At 55.7% G+C, this 17,244-nt stretch overlaps 1 protein-coding gene across 2 annotated transcripts in view; it reads left to right on the top strand.

Annotated features, from left to right (window-relative positions):
* Positions 1-17,244, top strand: part of KIF17 (kinesin family member 17) — a 47,609-nt gene that overhangs the window by 13,102 nt on the left and 17,263 nt on the right. For both annotated transcript variants that reach the window (XM_068537758.1, XM_068537757.1), the window contains exons 5-10: positions 2,634-3,086; positions 7,735-7,844; positions 12,387-12,534; positions 14,064-14,620; positions 15,560-15,640; positions 16,941-17,146. In XM_068537758.1, coding sequence (XP_068393859.1) covers positions 2,634-3,086; positions 7,735-7,844; positions 12,387-12,534; positions 14,064-14,620; positions 15,560-15,640; positions 16,941-17,146 — 1,555 coding nt within the window. The remainder of the gene's footprint in view (positions 1-2,633; positions 3,087-7,734; positions 7,845-12,386; positions 12,535-14,063; positions 14,621-15,559; positions 15,641-16,940; positions 17,147-17,244) is intronic.

Genomic DNA, 17,244 nt, shown 5'->3' with positions numbered 1-17,244 from the left:
TCAAGGTCTTACTTAAGTGCTTCAAGGTACCGCTTAACTGCTAAGTGGTAGAGCTGGGATTTGAACCCAGGTTTCTCTGGCATCTGGGTTTTTCCCACTAACACTGCAACTGCCTCCAAGTTTGTGGTTCATCACAAACAGAACTCTGGAGAGCAGTGGAGCAGGAAGCAGCCTCAGCCCAACTAGGAACATAATTGTGGAGAGATCCCAGCCCAAGGTCAAGGCCTGGGTTGACGGAACCCCCAGCAGCACACTGCCCACCTGTGTGGTGACCTGGCTCCAGGCCAACCCCCTGGTGCTGGCTGGGTCAGAGTCTCCCCCAGGGGTGATGATATGGGGAGGGCGGGTGGTGTGATCACATCCTCATATGATGATGCTGTAGGTGGGGGCAGGGACTAGGGCCTGAGAGGACAGATCAGGAGGGAGGAGGAGAGAGCGGCCCTGTGGGGTGCCTCGTGGTCTCTGCAGATGGGTTTGAAGGATGAGGCAGGCTGCCTGCAAACAGGCTTTTAAAAAATTTTTAAGATTTTTTAATTTCCATTATAAAATAAGTTCAATAAAGATATTTGGGAGTTAGAGAAAGGTAGGGGAAATTACTCATAAACACAACCAACTGTTAACATTTAAGCATATGTTCTTTTGGTCCTTTTTTTCCCTATGCAAATTTTAAACACACTTGAAATCTTCTGCTCTGTATAAAGTTTCTTCCCCATGTTTCATTTCCCATGCCATCCCTAAGAATGTTCCCACATCGTTCCTGCCATGTCTTCCTGACCATGGGAGGTGGCTGAAGGACCGTGCATCAGTCACCACCCTCTTCTACCCAGCCCTCTACGAGCTCTTAATGCTGTTTCCAGTTTCTCAGTGTTGTAGATAATGCCATGATGAACATCTTTGTGCACAAAGCCTTTTCTGCTTTTATTTATTTATTGTTAAACATTTATTTATTTATTTATTTTTGGCTGCGTTGGGTCTTCCTTCCTGCACACGGGCTTTCTCTAGTTGCTGCGAGCGGGGGCTGCTCTTCATTGTGGTGCGCAGGCTTCTCATTGCGGTGGCTCCTCTTGTCGTGGAGCATGGGCTCTAGGCGCGCGGGCTTCAGTTGTTGTGGCTCACGGGCTCAGTAGTTGTAGCTTGCAAGCTCTAGAGCACAGGCTCAGTAGTTGTGGCGCACGGGCTTAGTTGCTCCGTGGCATGTGGGATCTTCCTGGACCAGGGATTGAACCTGTGTCCCCTGCATTGGCAGGCGGATTCTTAACCACTCTGCCACCAGGGAAGTCCCCTTTTCTGCTTTTAGAGTCATCTCCTCAGATTAGATTCCCTGGAGCGGGCCTCCTGGGGCAAGGGTACAGACCTGTTTAAGGCTCCTGGTACATCCTGCAAAGAGCTTTCCAAAAGGGCATTTCCAAGTCCCTCCTTCCTGCTGCTCCTTAAGAAAAATATAGCCCAAAGAATCAAGCCCCCTGCATGTCCAAGCTTCCACTGGGTGCCAGCCAGACCTTTTTACTTCAGGTAGCTGTGCTCATGGGCAAAACCAGGCCAATTCTGCTTTCAACCAGCAGGAAACTAAGGAGGAAGCCCCTGCCCCTCCCCCCTATTTCATTTGGAACCGTTTACCGTGTCCTCTGGTGACAGTAAGAATTATTAATAGTATCAAGAGCCGCAAGCTGTCATTTAAGGAGCACTTGCTGTGTGCCAGGCACGACCCCGAGCTCCTCACGCCGGTGCTCTCTGTGTAATCCTCACAACAGCCCTCAGGGTGGGTCTTAGATTCCCATGTTACTAAGAGAAGGCCGAGGCTCAGAGTTAACTTCCCTGAGTTCCACAGCTGCCGAGGGGTAGAATCAAGATCGGATCCCTCAGGTCTCTGCCTTCAAAACCTGTGCTCCGGGCCCCTGCTCCCAGCCAGTGGCTGGCTCCCGTCACCCCCAGCACCCGGGTCTGCCCTGCCAGCACAGCCGCGGTCGCTGCAGAACTGGGCTCGTTCTCAGGGCAAACGAATCCCTGCTGTGTGCTGGGCCCTGTGTGGACTCCATACAAGTGTGCTGTCTGTTTACTCCTTCCACCAACCAACGCTGGTGGGGAGCTATCGTTAGTCTCATTTTGTTGATGTGAGAACTGAGGGTCAGAGAGGTGCGTGGCTTTGCCAAGGTCACACAGCAAGTAGGAGGCAAGACTTGGATGGGAACTGGGTCCAAGGTTCTCCAAAGCCGATGTTTTTTGCATTGAAGGATTCAGCTCCCTAGTGACCCAATCACATCCCCTCACTGCCGCCCACTCCCCACCCCAACCCCGCCTCACCCCGCCGTTGCCTCACAAGAAATCTGTAAGAGCTGTCTCAATAACCGTAAGAAATCCTGCAGCACTCAGAGAACAGTCTGTACCTCCCAGCCCCTGCTCCCTGGAGTCAGTTGGCCCTGGCTTCTGCTCTTGGAAGCTGTGTGACCCTAGGCATGTTAAATGCCCTTTCTGAGCTTCACTTTTCTCATCTGTAACGGCACAATCCTAGCACCCCCTCCATGGGGCTCCTGTGCGGCTGCAATGAGACCCTCGGTGGGTGGGGAGCTCCCAGGGCCTCCTTACCGTGGGGGCTCGCCCCAGGGCCCTCACCCCTCTGCCTGGTCTGTCTGCAGATGAGCGGGGCAAGGACCACCTCCGGGCAGGCAAGCTGAACCTGGTGGACCTGGCAGGCAGCGAGCGGCAGTCCAAGACGGGTGCCACGGGGGAGCGGCTCAAGGAGGCCACCAAGATCAACCTGTCGCTGTCGGCGCTGGGCAACGTCATCTCGGCCCTGGTGGACGGGCGCTGCAAACACATCCCCTACCGGGACTCGAAACTGACGCGGCTGCTGCAGGACTCGCTGGGCGGCAACACCAAGACGCTGATGGTGGCCTGCCTGTCGCCCGCTGACAACAACTACGACGAGACCCTCAGCACGCTGCGCTACGCCAACCGAGCCAAGAACATCAAGAACAAGCCTCGGATCAACGAGGACCCCAAGGATGCCCTCCTGCGCGAGTACCAGGAGGAGATCAAGAAGCTCAAGGCGATTCTGGCTCAGCAGATGAGCCCCAGCAACCTGTCAGGTGGGCGGCAGGGGGAGGGAGTGGAAGGGAGGGCCCGGGACGAGAAAGGCCCTCTCCCTTTGTCTTCCCGCCTCCGGTTTCCCATCTGAGGGGCATGGAAGCAATGTCCCACCTCCTCGCAACTTCACGTGAGCATAGGTTTTTGAACAGCCGGGGTGAGCCCTGGTTGGTGACGGCCCAGATGGTTTCTGCTCGCCCATGACCCAGCATGAGGCCCGTCTGCCTGGCCTGTCCCATCGGCTGGAGGCTCTGTCCCCCGTTCCCTGCCTCTAGGCTGCACATCCGTCCGCCCTCCTGTCTGCCTGCTGTCTCCATGGCAGCATCGTGATGCTGTGCTGCTTAGCAGCTAGGTGACTCACCCTCCCCCGACATCACACGCCCACTCCCAGTTAGGCACCTTGTGATGACTGCTCTCACACCCCGGTGTTTGGCTGTCATCTGGCAGGTAGAAATCTATACCTGGAGCATGGGCCTGCAGGGTCCTTGCAACCAAGGGACTCCAGAGTTTTCTTTATCTGAGAATCCCTTGGGAGAAGGGAGCATTAAAGAGCCTGAGTCCATCTGTCCGTTCATCCACCTCTCCACCCACCTTCCTCTCTATCCATCCATTCTACACACCCATTGATCTACTTATCCACCCATGCATCCATCCATCCACCCAGGCATCCATCCACCCACCCATGCATCCATCCATCCACCCAGGCATCCATCCATCCACCCAGGCATCCATCCATCCACCCAGGCATCCATCCACCCATACATCCATCCATCCACCCAGGCATCCATCCACCCATGCATCCATCCATCCACCCAGGCATCCATCCATCCACCCAGGCATCCATCCACCCATGCATCCATCTATCCACCCAGGCATCCATCCATCCACCCATGCATCCATCCATCCATCCACCCATCCACCCATCCATCCACCTACCCATGCATCCATCCATCTACCCATCCATCCACCCATCCATTCAACCCACCTGTCCTCCCACCCACTCCATTATTTATCCATCTACCCACCCATCCATCCCTTTAATACACCCATCCATCCATCCATCCAACCCACCCACCCTCCCAGCCACTCCATTGTTTATCCATCCACCCACCCCATCCATCCTACCGTCCACATGTCCACCTACTCATTCACTCTGTCCTGTCATCCATCCTTTTATCTATCTTTCCTCTCACCCCGCCCCCATCCATTCATACCTGCTCTGTGTGTGGACCTGTGCTGGGCATGGGGACACAGAGATGAATCAGATCCAGGCTCTGCCTCATGGGTATACCCGGTTTCCTCGGGGAGAAAGACACTCCAGCAGACCATCGTGTGCATCTGGGGCAGAGAGCTGTACAGGGCACTGCAGGGCAGAAGGGAGTGTGTGGCCAAGGCTACCTGGGGGTAGGGTGTGGTCAGGCAGGGAAGGCTTCACAGAGGAGAAGGGGTGATTGAACAGAGTCTTGGGGGATGAGAAGTCTCCTGTTAGACAGGATGAGAGTGGTCAGTCTGTGCAGAGATGCACAAAGCTCTAAGGTCTGTTTGGGGACCCACAGGTAGTTCTGCCGACTGCCTGGTGGTCGGGTGGTGGGAGATAGCTATGTAGGGGTTGGCCGGGCCTGGAGTGCAGAGGCCCTTGAACACCACTGTGAGCGGTTCCACTTGGGCAATCTGCCTTCCTCCTCTTTCCCTCCTGCCCCACCCCTGACTCTGCTTAGCCCCCCGATCAGTGAGGGGAAGCTAGATGGAGGAATGGCGAGAGGTACCAGGAGGGAGTTGGGGCGGCTCTGCCGGCGGCTCCCCTGACCCAGCAGCTGAGATGCCTGCAGACTTCCCTGGTTACCACGGCAGCCTTGTGGGGTAAGCGCTCTTAGCACCCCCTCTTCCTGGATTTGGAGCATGGAGCCCAGCAAGCTGAAATGACGGATGCAGGGCAGGCAGAGAGCTGAGATCAGGGCAGCAATCACCAGTTCACATCCTGGCTCCTCGAGGAAGCAACTTAGCCCCCCTGAGCCTCAACGTTCTCATCTGTAAAGTGGAGATAATGACAGCACCTGCCTTGTTATTGCTGTGGGGTGGTTGAGAGGATTGCACGAGATGATTCACGTGTGGGCTTAGCACGGAGCCTGACACGTAAGGCTCAACAGACGATACCAGATGCTTTAACTTTATAGTTGGGTCTTAAAACCAGGTGTGTCTGAATCAAAGCTCCAGGTGTTTCCACCACAGGCACTTACTGTTAGCCGTTGCCCTCTCAGCCCTAGTTCTCCCTCTGGTCATTGGCATATTTCTCTCTCCCCACTTTCAGCAGAACTGGAGACATTTGTCTGTTTTCACTGGCCCTCCGTGCTCTGCTCTCTTGCCCCTAGTCCAGGCAGGCCCTGCGCCCGCATCCCACTGAAGCTGCCCTTGTCATGGATGCCCTCCTGGTTGTTAAACCCAGTGATGGGTCCTCAGGAGGCCTCACCTGTCCTCTCAGCGTCAGTTGACTCAGATGATCCCTTCCCTTCTCCTTGAAACCCTTGCTTCCTGGACACCCTTTGTCCTAGTTCTCCTCCTGCCTCTCCGGCCGCTCCTTCTCAGCTCCCTTGTGTGAGTCTCCCCGTCCCTAACCTCCTGATGTCAGGCTGTCCCAGGGCCGGTCCTCTAGCCTTTTCTGTCTCTACGCTTACTCCTAAGGTGGGTTCATCTGGTCTCATGTCTGTATTTTTTTAATTATTATTATTTTTTATAAATTTATTTTATTTATTTATTTTTGGCTGCATTGGGTCTTTGTTGCTGCGCGTGGGCTTTCTCTAGTTGCGGCGAGCGGGGGCTACTCTCCGTTGCAGTGCGTGGGCTTCTCATTGCGGTGGCTTCTCTTGTTGTGGGCTCTAGGCACGCCTAGGAGCTCTAGGCGCGTGGGCTTCAGTAGGTGTGGCAGGCGGGCTCAGTAGTTGTGGCGCACGGGCTTAGTTGCTCCATGGCATGCGGGATCTTCCTGGACCAGGGATCGAACCCGTGTCCCCTGCATTGGCAGGCGGATTCTTAACCACTGCGCCACCAGGGAAGCCCTGGTCTCACATCTTTAAACACCACCTCCGTGCTCATGATTCTCACATGTGGACCCCCTGCCTGGCTGTGTGATGCGTGTCCAGGTCTTAATTTATAAAGGTGACTGAGTGGTGACACAGAGAGATCAATGTCATTGAAAGAAAGGGTAATGGAAATGAGAGGCACGCCATGCAGGGCCACAGGGGGAAGCACCAGTGTGGGTCAGGAGGCAGAGAGGAGCGAGGGACAGCCCGGGCCAGAGCCTTTATCGGAGTTTTGGTGGAAAGACACAGCCATGCAGGAAAAACAGCTCAGGACTGGCTAGCTTGTGTAAGCCGGCAGGATTGGGGCATAAGGGCTGTCCCTGCTTGCCTGGTCCAGGCCCCGGTTGACTTTGGGCAGGGGAAATACTGGCTGTGTGGGAGAGTTAGATAGAGGTGGGTGTGGACTCGGAATTGGTTGGTTTGCATATGAAAGGGGGGCTCCTCTGGACAAGCTGTTTACTCCCTCTAGGAATTGGCTGGCCCTGGGAGGGGCAGTCTCTTCCTGGCCATCAAGTCCCCCAGGCTGTCAAAAACATCAGGAAATAAAACCCAAACCTGATTGATAAACCATGTCCTCTGATTTCCAGACTTGGACATCTGGCCATCTATCTAATTGTCATTCCAAACTTAACATATTGGACACTGAACTCTCGACCTTTCCCAGACCTGCTTGTCCTGCAGCTGTCCCCAGCCAGTGACACCTCTCTCCTTCCAGGTGTTCAAGCCAGAAACCTTGGGGTCATCCTGGGCTTCTCGCTTTTGCTCAAACCTCAGTCTAATCCAGCAGTAGATCCTGTTGTCTCTACCTTTAAAGCAGGTCCAGAATCTGTGCTGTTGTCCCCCCAGTACATTCTCCACACAGCAGCCAGGGAGCTCCTGTTCAAATGCGAGTCCTTTCACTGCCCTGCCCAAACCCTCCAATGGCCCGGTTTAACCCAGAGTTGAAGCTGAAGCCCTCGCCACGGCTTGCGAGTTTCCCTCTCTGACCTGCTCTTCGCTCGTACTCTCCCTCGCTCACTCTGCTCCAGCCTCAGTGGCCTCCCGGCTGTTCCTGGAACAGTCACAGCCCCTGCCTGCCACAGGACCTTTGCACTCACCATTCCTTTCTGTCTGTCCCCAGGATCTCTGCCCGCCCCACTCCCTCACTTCCTTCAAATAACTGCTTTCCTCCCACCTTGTCTAAGAGGTCTTTCCTGTCCACACTATTAAAATTGCAGCCCTTCCCCCTGATCCTTACTTCTCAGCACCCTCCCTGCTTTCCTTCTCTTCTTAGAAAATATCACCTTGTTAACATGTTATGCATTTTGCTTACCTTTCTCCCCCAGTTGAAAACAATGTGTGTGTGGAGTCTTGTCTGTTTTGTTTAGTTCCAGGCCCTGGAACATGTAGGTGCTCAAGAAATACTTGTTGGATGAGTATATGAGCATCTTACACAGAGGCATGCTTGAAATAAGTTCAGTACTTTGAGGTCTTATTTGAATGAGCACACAGTTGCCTTTTTACGGATTTTTGCTTAGTTCCTGCAAACCATGTGCACCTTGGTCTCAGCCCCTCATTTCTGCTTTTCTCCCAGCCCTGCTGAACAATCAGGTGCCCCCAAACCCCGTCCAGATTGAAGAGAAGCTGTTGCCCCCATCTGTGATCCAGCACGACACGGAGGCCGAGAAGCAGCTGATCCGGGAGGTGAGGCCCTGGGCAGGTGGAGAAGGGGCAGGCAGGTGGGGCCCAGCAGGAGACCGTCTCCAGAACGATACCATTTCCCCGCCACCATCACCTTGGGGTTGGTACTCCAATCTCCCTTTGGAGCTCAGAAAGCTGAGGCTCAGAGAGGTGCCATGACCTGCCCAAGGTCACACAGCTAAGGAGAGTCTAAGCCGGGATTTGAACTCGGTTTCCTGACTCCAGAGTACAGTCCGTCCCCCGTCGGTGCCTCTGTGTGCAGAACAGAGAGGGCTGTGGGCGTCTGCAGGGGCGCCATCTCTCGTCTGTACTGCATGAAGGGCTGGCTGTGGATTGATGGCAATGGAGAGGGCATCCCTGGCGGTAGGGACGGCCAGTGCCTCGGCGAAGAGGTCAGGATGGAAGGGCTCTGGGCTGAGAGCAGGCAGCCTGGGTGGGCCGTGGGGACCCCTGGGCACCCATTTGACTTGACCAGTGGATAAGTGGGGCGTTAACCTCCCAGCAAAAGCTGTCACCTCGGGGCACCTGGGTCCTCCCACAACTGTGGCTTCCAGCACACTGGGACCCAGCAGGGTAGGTAGCACCCTGATTTACAGATGCGGAGCTGACCCCAGGGGCACTTACACAGCCAGACATGCAGCGCCTCCTACCCCTGGCTTAGGCTCCGTCCTGACTCCAGGCTCTGTTGATTTCCGGAGGTTCCTGCCATTTGAGGGCCGCATTCTGAGACCTGAGCATGTGGTGGGGTTTGACATTCGATGGTCCCTGTAGGTAGGGCACTGGCTTCTTCCTGGTGGAAAACCTAATGCCAGGGAAGGACAGCTCTGCGGGGACTGGGGCCTCTGCCACTCAACTATGACCTCAGATGGGAGCAGCCCTGGGGCCCCCAGAGGCCCTGGGCAGGCTGCGGGGGCCTGAGGCCCAGCCTCTGGGAGGCAGACCGGGTACGGCCTGGGGGAATCTCGGTCCTGCGGGCTGGAAGGCTGGGAGAAATCGACCAAAGAGCCCCCAGGTGCTGCCCATGACAGGTGGAGGCTTTCACTGTTTGGGGAGAGGCTCAACTGTAGCTCCTGGACGGCCCCATCCGGGCCCCTGTCAAGGTTCTGGGAACTCAGCCGCTCATTCTGCCTTTTCCTCTGCTGCTCTGGGAGCTCCTGGGGCAGGGGCAGGGGCAGGCTAGCTCTGGAGCCCTGGGCCCGGCTCCCCGGGGTGGGGTGGGGAGGTCCCGGGAGGAGGGGGCCTTTGGGGATGGCTGAGCGCAAGCCCACAGGATGAGAGAGGTTGCGCTTCAGGGTGTGTTTTGGAATCTCGTAGGGACAGGTGGACGTTGGTCACAAAGCAGTATGGGGAAGGGGGGCGGGGGGCGGGGGGGCTGGCCTGGGGCTGGGATGGAAGCCTCCTCCCTGAGGAAGCCGGGTTGGGTGGGCAGGCATCCTGGCTGTGTGATATGCAGGGCGCTGTCTCCCCCTAGTGGTCATAAGGGAGAAGAACGCTGTTCTGGGTTGGCTGCTGGAGTAGCCAGTGATTGAAGGGTCCTTCTGCTCTGGGGTTGGGGTCGCCTGCCTCCTCCTCAAGGGCAGCCTAGTGGACGCTGCGTCAGACCGCTGTCCCCTGGGGCTGCCACCACCAAGTCTATTTTATGGCCTTGTAGTTTCTTCTGTGAGCCACACTCAGAGGAAGAGTTGAGGGGGTCTGTCCTCCCTTCCATTTGTTCTTTCACTTAAGACTCTCTGTGTGCCTAGACTGTGTTTTCCTTTCCATTCCTGAACCAGTCAGGATGCTGAGGATGAGGGAGGTGGCCCCTGTGTGTAACAGAGAGGGTGCCGGGCCAGGAGTCGGCTCAGCCATGGGCTGCAGCTTTGACTTCGTGGGCTTCCGTCTCTAGCTGCACCAGGGGATTTGGACGAGAAGATTCCTAGGGCTCATCCGGCTTTTACATTCTGTGAGTCCAGTTCTTGCGGGCTCTGTGCCCGGGCAGGTTGTTTAAGCTCTCCAAGCCTGTTTCCTCATCTCTAGAGTGGGTATAAGGCGGCTTTCCTGCTGCTGGAAGAGGCTGGGCTGTGTAACAGGTGCCAGCTGGGGCTCGGAGGTCTGGATTTGTGCTCTAGCCCCCCTACCCCATTCAGTCCTCAGCAAGCATTTTCTGAGCACCTACTAGGCGCTGGGCGCTGGAGCCAGAGGCGCAGGTAGGCCCAAGGCAGAGTTTTATTGTTTTTAATATTGGAAGTAGCATGGGAATTCCTTGGTGGTCCAGTGGTTAGGATTCCGCTGCCAGGGCTTGGGTTGGATCCCTGGCTAGGGAACTAAAATCCCGCAAGCTACATGGTGTGGCAAAAAAAAGGAAGCAGTAGAGCATGTTTTGTGGATTGTGGGGAATGATCTAGTGCCGAGGGAGAAGTCCGAGGTATAGGAGGGAGGGGGGACTGAAGGAGCAGAGTCCTTCTGTGGGGGGGTTCGGCTTTGGATGGTTTGTCCTCCGTCACAAGAGGACACAGAGCTTTCGGGCAGAGGGAGGGTGAGGGAGTTCACCTCTGCCCTCTTCAGGGCTCTCTGTGGAGGACGAGACAGGAAATGGGGGGAGCGGAGGGTTTCGGAGAGAGGGAAGCTGGAAGGACTAGGAAGGGGTGGGACACCACTTAGAGGTCCTTCTGAGATTCGGGATCATACATTTACAGGTAAGAAAGGAAGCCGGTGCTGCCGTGTGTGCGTGTGTGCAGGTGCGTGTGTGCAGGTGCGTGTGTGCGGGTCCATGTGTGCATCTCCAGCCAGGTCTTTGAGGGTGTAGGTGCCACTGGGCCTAGGCCTGGGTTTAACTGGGGTCAGGGCTGTGCTGGAGGGAGCAGGGGAGGGTGCTGAAGTGAGGGAGTCAGGGGTGCTTGCTGAGGGATGGATGTAGTGCTGGGCCCTGGGATCCCAGCTGGATGAGGAAGAAGGCGAGGGCGGGGGCAGGGGCAGGAGAAAGCAGATGGGGCGTGGGCTACAGGTCTCCACGAGGCCATCAGAGAGCTGCGTGGTTCTGGGCAAGTCTGGACCCTCCCTGGCTCTCAGTAACGTTGCAGGTATCGCCCTGAGGCTCAATGCATCTCAACTGTGCTGCATAAAATGTTACATTTAAAAAAAAATATGTATTTGGCTGTGCCGGGTCTTAGCTGCGGCACGCAGGATCTTCGTTGCCACGTGCGGGATCTTTAGTTGCAGCATGTGGGCTGTTTAGTTGCGGCATGTGGGATCTAGTTCCCTAACCAGGGATCGAACCCAGGCCCCCTGCATTGGGAGTGCAGAGTCTTAACCACCAGACTAGCAGGGAAGTCCCAGAAGACGTTAAATTTTAATGGTTGTCTGTCTCCTCTTCCACCCCGAGAGCCCAGGTCTTGCTGTCTGTGCTGTTGTAGGATTCTATGCTGGTTCTGTACTTCCTGGGGGATCTGGAGGGGTGGGCGTGTGCAGGGGATCTCCCATCTTTAACCCCGTCCCGCCCCTCTGGCTTACTGCCGCTGCAGGCCCCTCTGTCAGGAGCAGCTCCAGAAGACAGCGGATCACAGACAAACATTAGTTCATAAAGGCCCGGCCCTCCCTGTGGGGGACGCATATCAGACACCTGAATAGCCTGCCTAGCAGTTCTGCTTCACGCACTTGCTGATTCAGCGGCGATTCCCCGAGTCCCTCCTCTCTGCTCAGCACCGAGGCTGCAAGACGGGAGGGTGCGTGTTCTCTGGTGGGGAAGCTAGACGGTTAATCTATAATCAGACAAATGCAGAGAATGATGGAACTTATGATCCAGGCTAAGAAGAAATAAGTGAAGTGACAGAGAGTGGTGGTGGCGATCTTCTGAGAGGGTAACCAGGGAAGGCCTCTCTGAGAGGTTGTTACCAAGCCGAGGACTAAAGGGAAGAGCTTGCCAGGGAGTGAGGGCAAAGGCCCTGAGGCTGGCGGGGTGGGGGGCATGGGGGGGAGTGGGCGTGTCTAGGAGTGGAAAGCACCTGGCGTGCCCAAGAGTGGCAAAGATGGGGTGGGCTGTCCAGATCACTGGTGACTGGAGGTCAAGTTGAAGAGGTTAGATTTTTATCCTCCAACTTGGGAAGCCACTGAAACATGATCTATGGATGCGTAGCTGCCATGTGGAGAAAGGTTTGGAGCAAGAGTGGAGGTGGGGAACCAGGCCCGGACGAGAGCTAGTGGTGATGGCAAAGATGGAGAGAGAAGCAGATGCATAAAAATACATTTTGTCTTTGATGGCTTGAGGACTATTTGGTTAAAACATATTTTTTGATGCAGAAAGGTGTTCATGATCTATTGCTTTGTGGAAAAAATAGATTACAGACAGATATGCATATTATTAGCCCATTAAAAATGTATAGAGAAAAGTGCAGAAGGGTCTTCACCAGCCAGGAATCATCTAGTGTTGCGGAGGTAATTTTAATTTTGTTCTTTTGGCTTATTTGTATTTTCTGGATTGTTTGAATGACAAAAGAGGATTACTGAAAGCTGCGTTTTGAAGTGGTGGTAAAATGCTGCCCCTCTTGTTATCCCCCCCGCCTCTGCCAGGAGTACGAAGAGCGCCTGGCCCGGCTGAGGGCCGACTATGAGGCAGAGCAGGAGTCCAGGGCCCGGCTGGAGGAGGACATCACTGCCATGCGCAACTCGTACGATGTGAAGCTGTCCACACTGGAGGAGAACCTGCGCAAGGAGACAGGTGAGCCCCCGCCCCGCCAGCCGTCAGGAGGGAGGCCAGCCTACTCTCCTCCTCACCCCACTGACTGACATTATAGAGCACTTTCCATGCACCAGGCTCAGTTCTATTTAGTCCTCACAACAGCCCAGCAAGGCAGGCACCACAGTCACCCTCACTTTGTAGATGAGGAAACTGAGGCCCAGAGAGGCTAAGTAACTTGCTCATGGTCACACAGCTGGTAAAGTGGAGCCAGGACTTGAACCCAGCAGTCTGATTCCAGAGCCAGTATTCTTACCCACAGCACCGCCTCGTGATGCCTTGGCCACAGGCTGGATCGCCGCCCAAGGTTGACTTAGAGCTATAACATATCACCCATGTTTTATGGGTAAGTCCTTTCCCCCAGTTTCTACATCTTCTACAGTCTCTTTTCACATTTGAGACCATTTGTTACCAAAGCAACCACATCCCCAAATAAGCATTTAATCATTAGCAAGAACTTTTACCTTCCTGGAAATTTTTATCTTCTATTTGACATTCTAGAATGTTCCGTCCCACCACTATCTTTCAGATACCTGTGCTGCCAGGCAGCCCAGACTTCCTAATACTCAAATACTATACTCAGTTACTATAACATCCACCTCGTAATGATGACAGTATGTTCATATCATTGGTACCGTTTATTGGGCATTGCGTGTGCCAGGTACTGGGTAGGTAGGTGCTTCTCCCGAACTCCCTCAGTGAGTTGGGACTCACCGCATCCTCACATTGCAGGTGTGCAAACTCAGGCTTGGAGAGGGTCAGGCCATGAGCTAGGGAGTGGATGTCTCTTTCAGCAAAGGGGACATCAGGACTTTCTCAGGGGAGCCCAGGACACGGTGACAAAGAAGAGGTTGGGTTGTAAAGGAGCTGGTCTACTGCCCATGAGCTGGGAGCAGGAGGCCCATCCCAGATGGCAGGGAGATGCCCCTCTTGGTGTAGACCTGGAAGAAGAGGGAAGGGCAGATTCTAGCACTTTCTGTCCTTGGGAGTGTTCCCTCCAGGCCACTTTGAATATCAGGCCTCCAAGGGATTTTATTTGGTCTCGCTAATATCCATCCACAGCATTCATTATATCCCATGGCTCTAGCTTATCCTGTGGATAAGGGCCCTGAGGCTCCGGCGAGGCCCCTGAGGGTCTTGGGTGTGGAACCTGCTGATCGGGAGCTCTCTGCCTTGGAGACAATAATACCTGCAGGGAAGTCAGTTTATGTATTAAGAGCAGACCCAAGGCAGAGTGGTAAGAGCCCAGCACATAATGGCTGGCTGGGGAGGTCAGAGAATGGAAAGATCACGGAGCTGGTCAGGGAAGGAGCTTCCTGGAAGAGGTAGAAGGAGACAGGCCTTGAGTTCTGATGCGCAGACGGGCAGAGATGGGAAGCCAGTATTTGGGGGCCTGGGAGGCTCTGACTCTTAAGCTGGTCTCTTGGAGATGGTGAGCTTGGGGCCGGCTTCCAGGGAAGGGTCCCGCCTGTCCACCCTGTAAAAAGCTAAAGGAAGGTCTCTACTTGCAGAGGCTGTCCTGAAGGCAGAAGTCCTCTACAAGGCCGAGGTCATGTCCAGGGCTGAGTTCGCCAGCAGTTCTGAGTACTCACCTACTTTCCAGTACAAGATGGCCGTGAAACCCGAGATCTACTCCATGCCTGGCACCCTGCCCAGTGAGGGTGTCTTCAAGACTGAGGTTTCTTCCAGGTTTGAGGAACTGCCCAAGGTGGAGGCCTCCGAGTCGGAGGTTTCTCTTGGGTCTGATGAGTCTTCCACGCTCGAAGAAAATTTCATCTCCACGGCTTTCCCTGGGCCCAGGGAGCCCTCCAGCCTGGAGGGCCCTGTGCCTGAGGTGGAGGCCCCGAGTGGACACTTCCTGGATGAGGATGTCAGCCGGGAGGCCACGGAGCCCCTGTGGGAGGAGGAGCCCTTCCTCCAGGGAGAAGAGCCCCACCTGAGGGCCCTGGAGCTACTTCCGGGCCTGCACGACCCATTTGCCGAGGTGGAAGCCAAGCTGGCCAGGCTGTCCTCCACGGTGGCCGGGCTGGACGTGCCCCAGGCAGACGTACCCAAGGTCACCACGCAGGTAGCTGATGTCATGCAGGATGCCATGGGGGCAGAGCTCAGCTGGGGCACAGAGGTCATTGGGCACGTGCAGACGTCTACCCTCTGCCGCTCCAGCACCGCCGGCGCCATCTCTGCGGTGGCTCTGGCGTGGCGACAGCTCAGGTGTTCAGGGGTCTGGGAAAGAGAGGCTCTGTCTAACGCTCTGTAAATCAGTAGGAAGGTTGGGATTGAGATCCCAGGCGATGCCAGCTGGGCACCTGTTTTGCTGACGGAGGGACATCTGTGCAGGGAGTTTGCTGGTTGCCATCGTTACACTGAGCTCCAGGCCTGAAAGAGCTGGAGGTGGCCTTGGTCAACCCTCATGCTCTTGTGGGGGAGGAGTTTCTGTGAGAATCCAGCTACCTTTCAGGGGCTACCCAGGAATCCTGAGATGCTGCTCTTCCTCCGTCCTGCCCCTTTGTCCAGTGCCTTCTCCCTTTTCAACCCTCTGTTTTTATGTTTAAAAATCTTTTTTTCTCTTTTCTCCCCTTTGTCCTTCCCTTCCCTTCCCTTCCCTTCCCGTGTGTGTGATTCTGTGGGTATAAAGACCACAGGCCTTTGAATCGGACCTGGGCTCAGATCCCAGCTCTACCACTCACTCAGTTGCGTGACCTTGTCCAGTCACCTTTCTGGGCCTCAGTTTCCTCATCTATAAAATGGGGATACTGACACGTGCTTCACATGAGGTCATGCAGGTAACGCTCCTGCAACATAGCAGTGTCTCTCCTCTCTCCCCCATTTCCTCTCTCCCCTGTTCTCCCCCCTCATCTAGTCTCCCCTCCTTCCCTCAGGAAGAGGTGGTGGGGTTGGTGAGCAGGTGGGGAGCTGAAGGGGGAGGTCAGGGCAGGGCAGGGCAGGGCAGCAAAGGATGATTCTGGCCCAACCACTCCTCTTCCCCCTGCCCCCGTTCTCCTGCAAGCACCCCTCCCGGACAGATCTGCTGGAGCCTGGTGACCTCAGGTCTGAAGCTGAGGCGGCCGACGACCTCCTGCCCAGGACTGTGAGTGCTGACGGGCGGGGGCATTTCCAGGGGCCTGATTCTTCCCGGATGCTTCCGCTTGTCTCCTCCCTCTCTGGCCTCAGTTTCCTCACTCGTAAAACTGGAACAACAGGGACTTCCCTGGTGGTCCCGTGGTTAAGACTCTGCGCTCCCAATGCAGGGGGCTCGGGTTTGATCCCTGGTCAGGGAACTAGATCCCACACGCCGCAACGAAGGTCCTGCACGTGGCAGTGAAGATCCCACGGGCCGCAACTAAGACCCAGTGCAGCCAAATAAATAAATAAATAAATAAATAAATAACAAAAACAAAACCAAAAAAAACTAGGGACAACAACCCCAGCCCTCCCCCAGCTTATTCCCATCTCAAAGCAGCGTGCAAATCAGAGGAGCCATCACCTCTCTTTTTGTTGATTTGTCAATAAAAGGCCACTGATCCACAGCGATTTTCAGACTTTCCTCAGCCGTGGAGCCCTTGTCTAAAGCATAGAGGCCCATCGTATGCAGTGGAGGAGGGCCGCAGAGCAGGGGCTGGGGGCCCCGGAGGCACCATCAGGGAACCCCTGCGGGGGTGGGGGGCCCATTTTGAGCTCTGCTGCTCTCAGACCCCACCCTTGTTTTCTCTTCTGCTTCAGAGAACACAACGGGCCAAGGGCAGTGGGAGGAAGGCTTTAAATCTGCCCACATCTGTGGAGAGAGAAAGCGATCTGCCGGCTTCTGGACCTGATCTCTGGGTAGGAGCCGGTGCTGCAGGTTCTTAGGAGATGGTAGACAGGGAGGTTGGGACGCCCCGGCCGGCAGGTGACATTGAGATGGGACCGAAGCAGGAAGAAGGTGCCGGGGGGAGCACCAAGCAGGGGTCAGCAAGTGTCAGAGTCCTGGGGTTGGAAAGATCTTGACTTTCTCAGTGACAGAAAAGGAGGTCAGAGAAGTGGCAGGATGGATGGGGTTGGGGGGAGAAGGCAGGGAGCGGGCACGGAGGGTGCGGCAGCCCATGGAAGAAACTGGATTTTACTGCAAATGTGATGGGAAGCTGTGAAGGATCAATTTATATTTTAAGAAAATCCCCCTGGCTGCCGTGTGTAGCCTGGAGGGTGAGGGGTGGGAGAGGGAGCTGGGGGACCGTTTTGGGGGGCTGTTGGTGGAAATGGTGCATTTTTGTATAACTGGGTGTGCCCGAGCCAGAAGTGATCCGTCCCAGACTGCCAGGGGCCAGGCTGCCCCCGTCTGGGATTGAGGCCGCTGTGAGCTCGTGTCCAGGAGTTGGCCTCCCGCCTCCACCTGGGTTTCTCTTTGTGCTCAGGAGGTTGACCTGGGCCCGGGAGTGACCGAGGAGGTGGTGTTGGCAGCAGAGCCCAGTGTGGGAGCCGAGGGTGAAGCCCAGGTGGCCTTGGAGGCTCAGCCTCAGTCTCTGCTGGCCATGACAACTGCGAGAAGGGACAGTATGGAGGTGGCAGTGCTGACCGATGACCTACTGCCCACTGTGGACCAGCAGCAGGTGCTTGCCCGGTAAGCACCTGAGCCCGGGGGGTGGTGGGACCCCACGTGGGGCGGGAGGGAGCTATGCCCTGCGCGCAGGGGTGGAGGTGCCCATAGATTCTTCCTGA

Source organism: Eschrichtius robustus, chromosome 3 (assembly GCF_028021215.1).
Source record: "Eschrichtius robustus isolate mEscRob2 chromosome 3, mEscRob2.pri, whole genome shotgun sequence".
Taxonomy (NCBI): Eukaryota; Metazoa; Chordata; class Mammalia; order Artiodactyla; family Eschrichtiidae; genus Eschrichtius; species Eschrichtius robustus.
The sequence above is the reverse complement of the archived record's forward strand: the minus strand, read 5'-3'. Positions and strand labels throughout refer to the sequence as shown.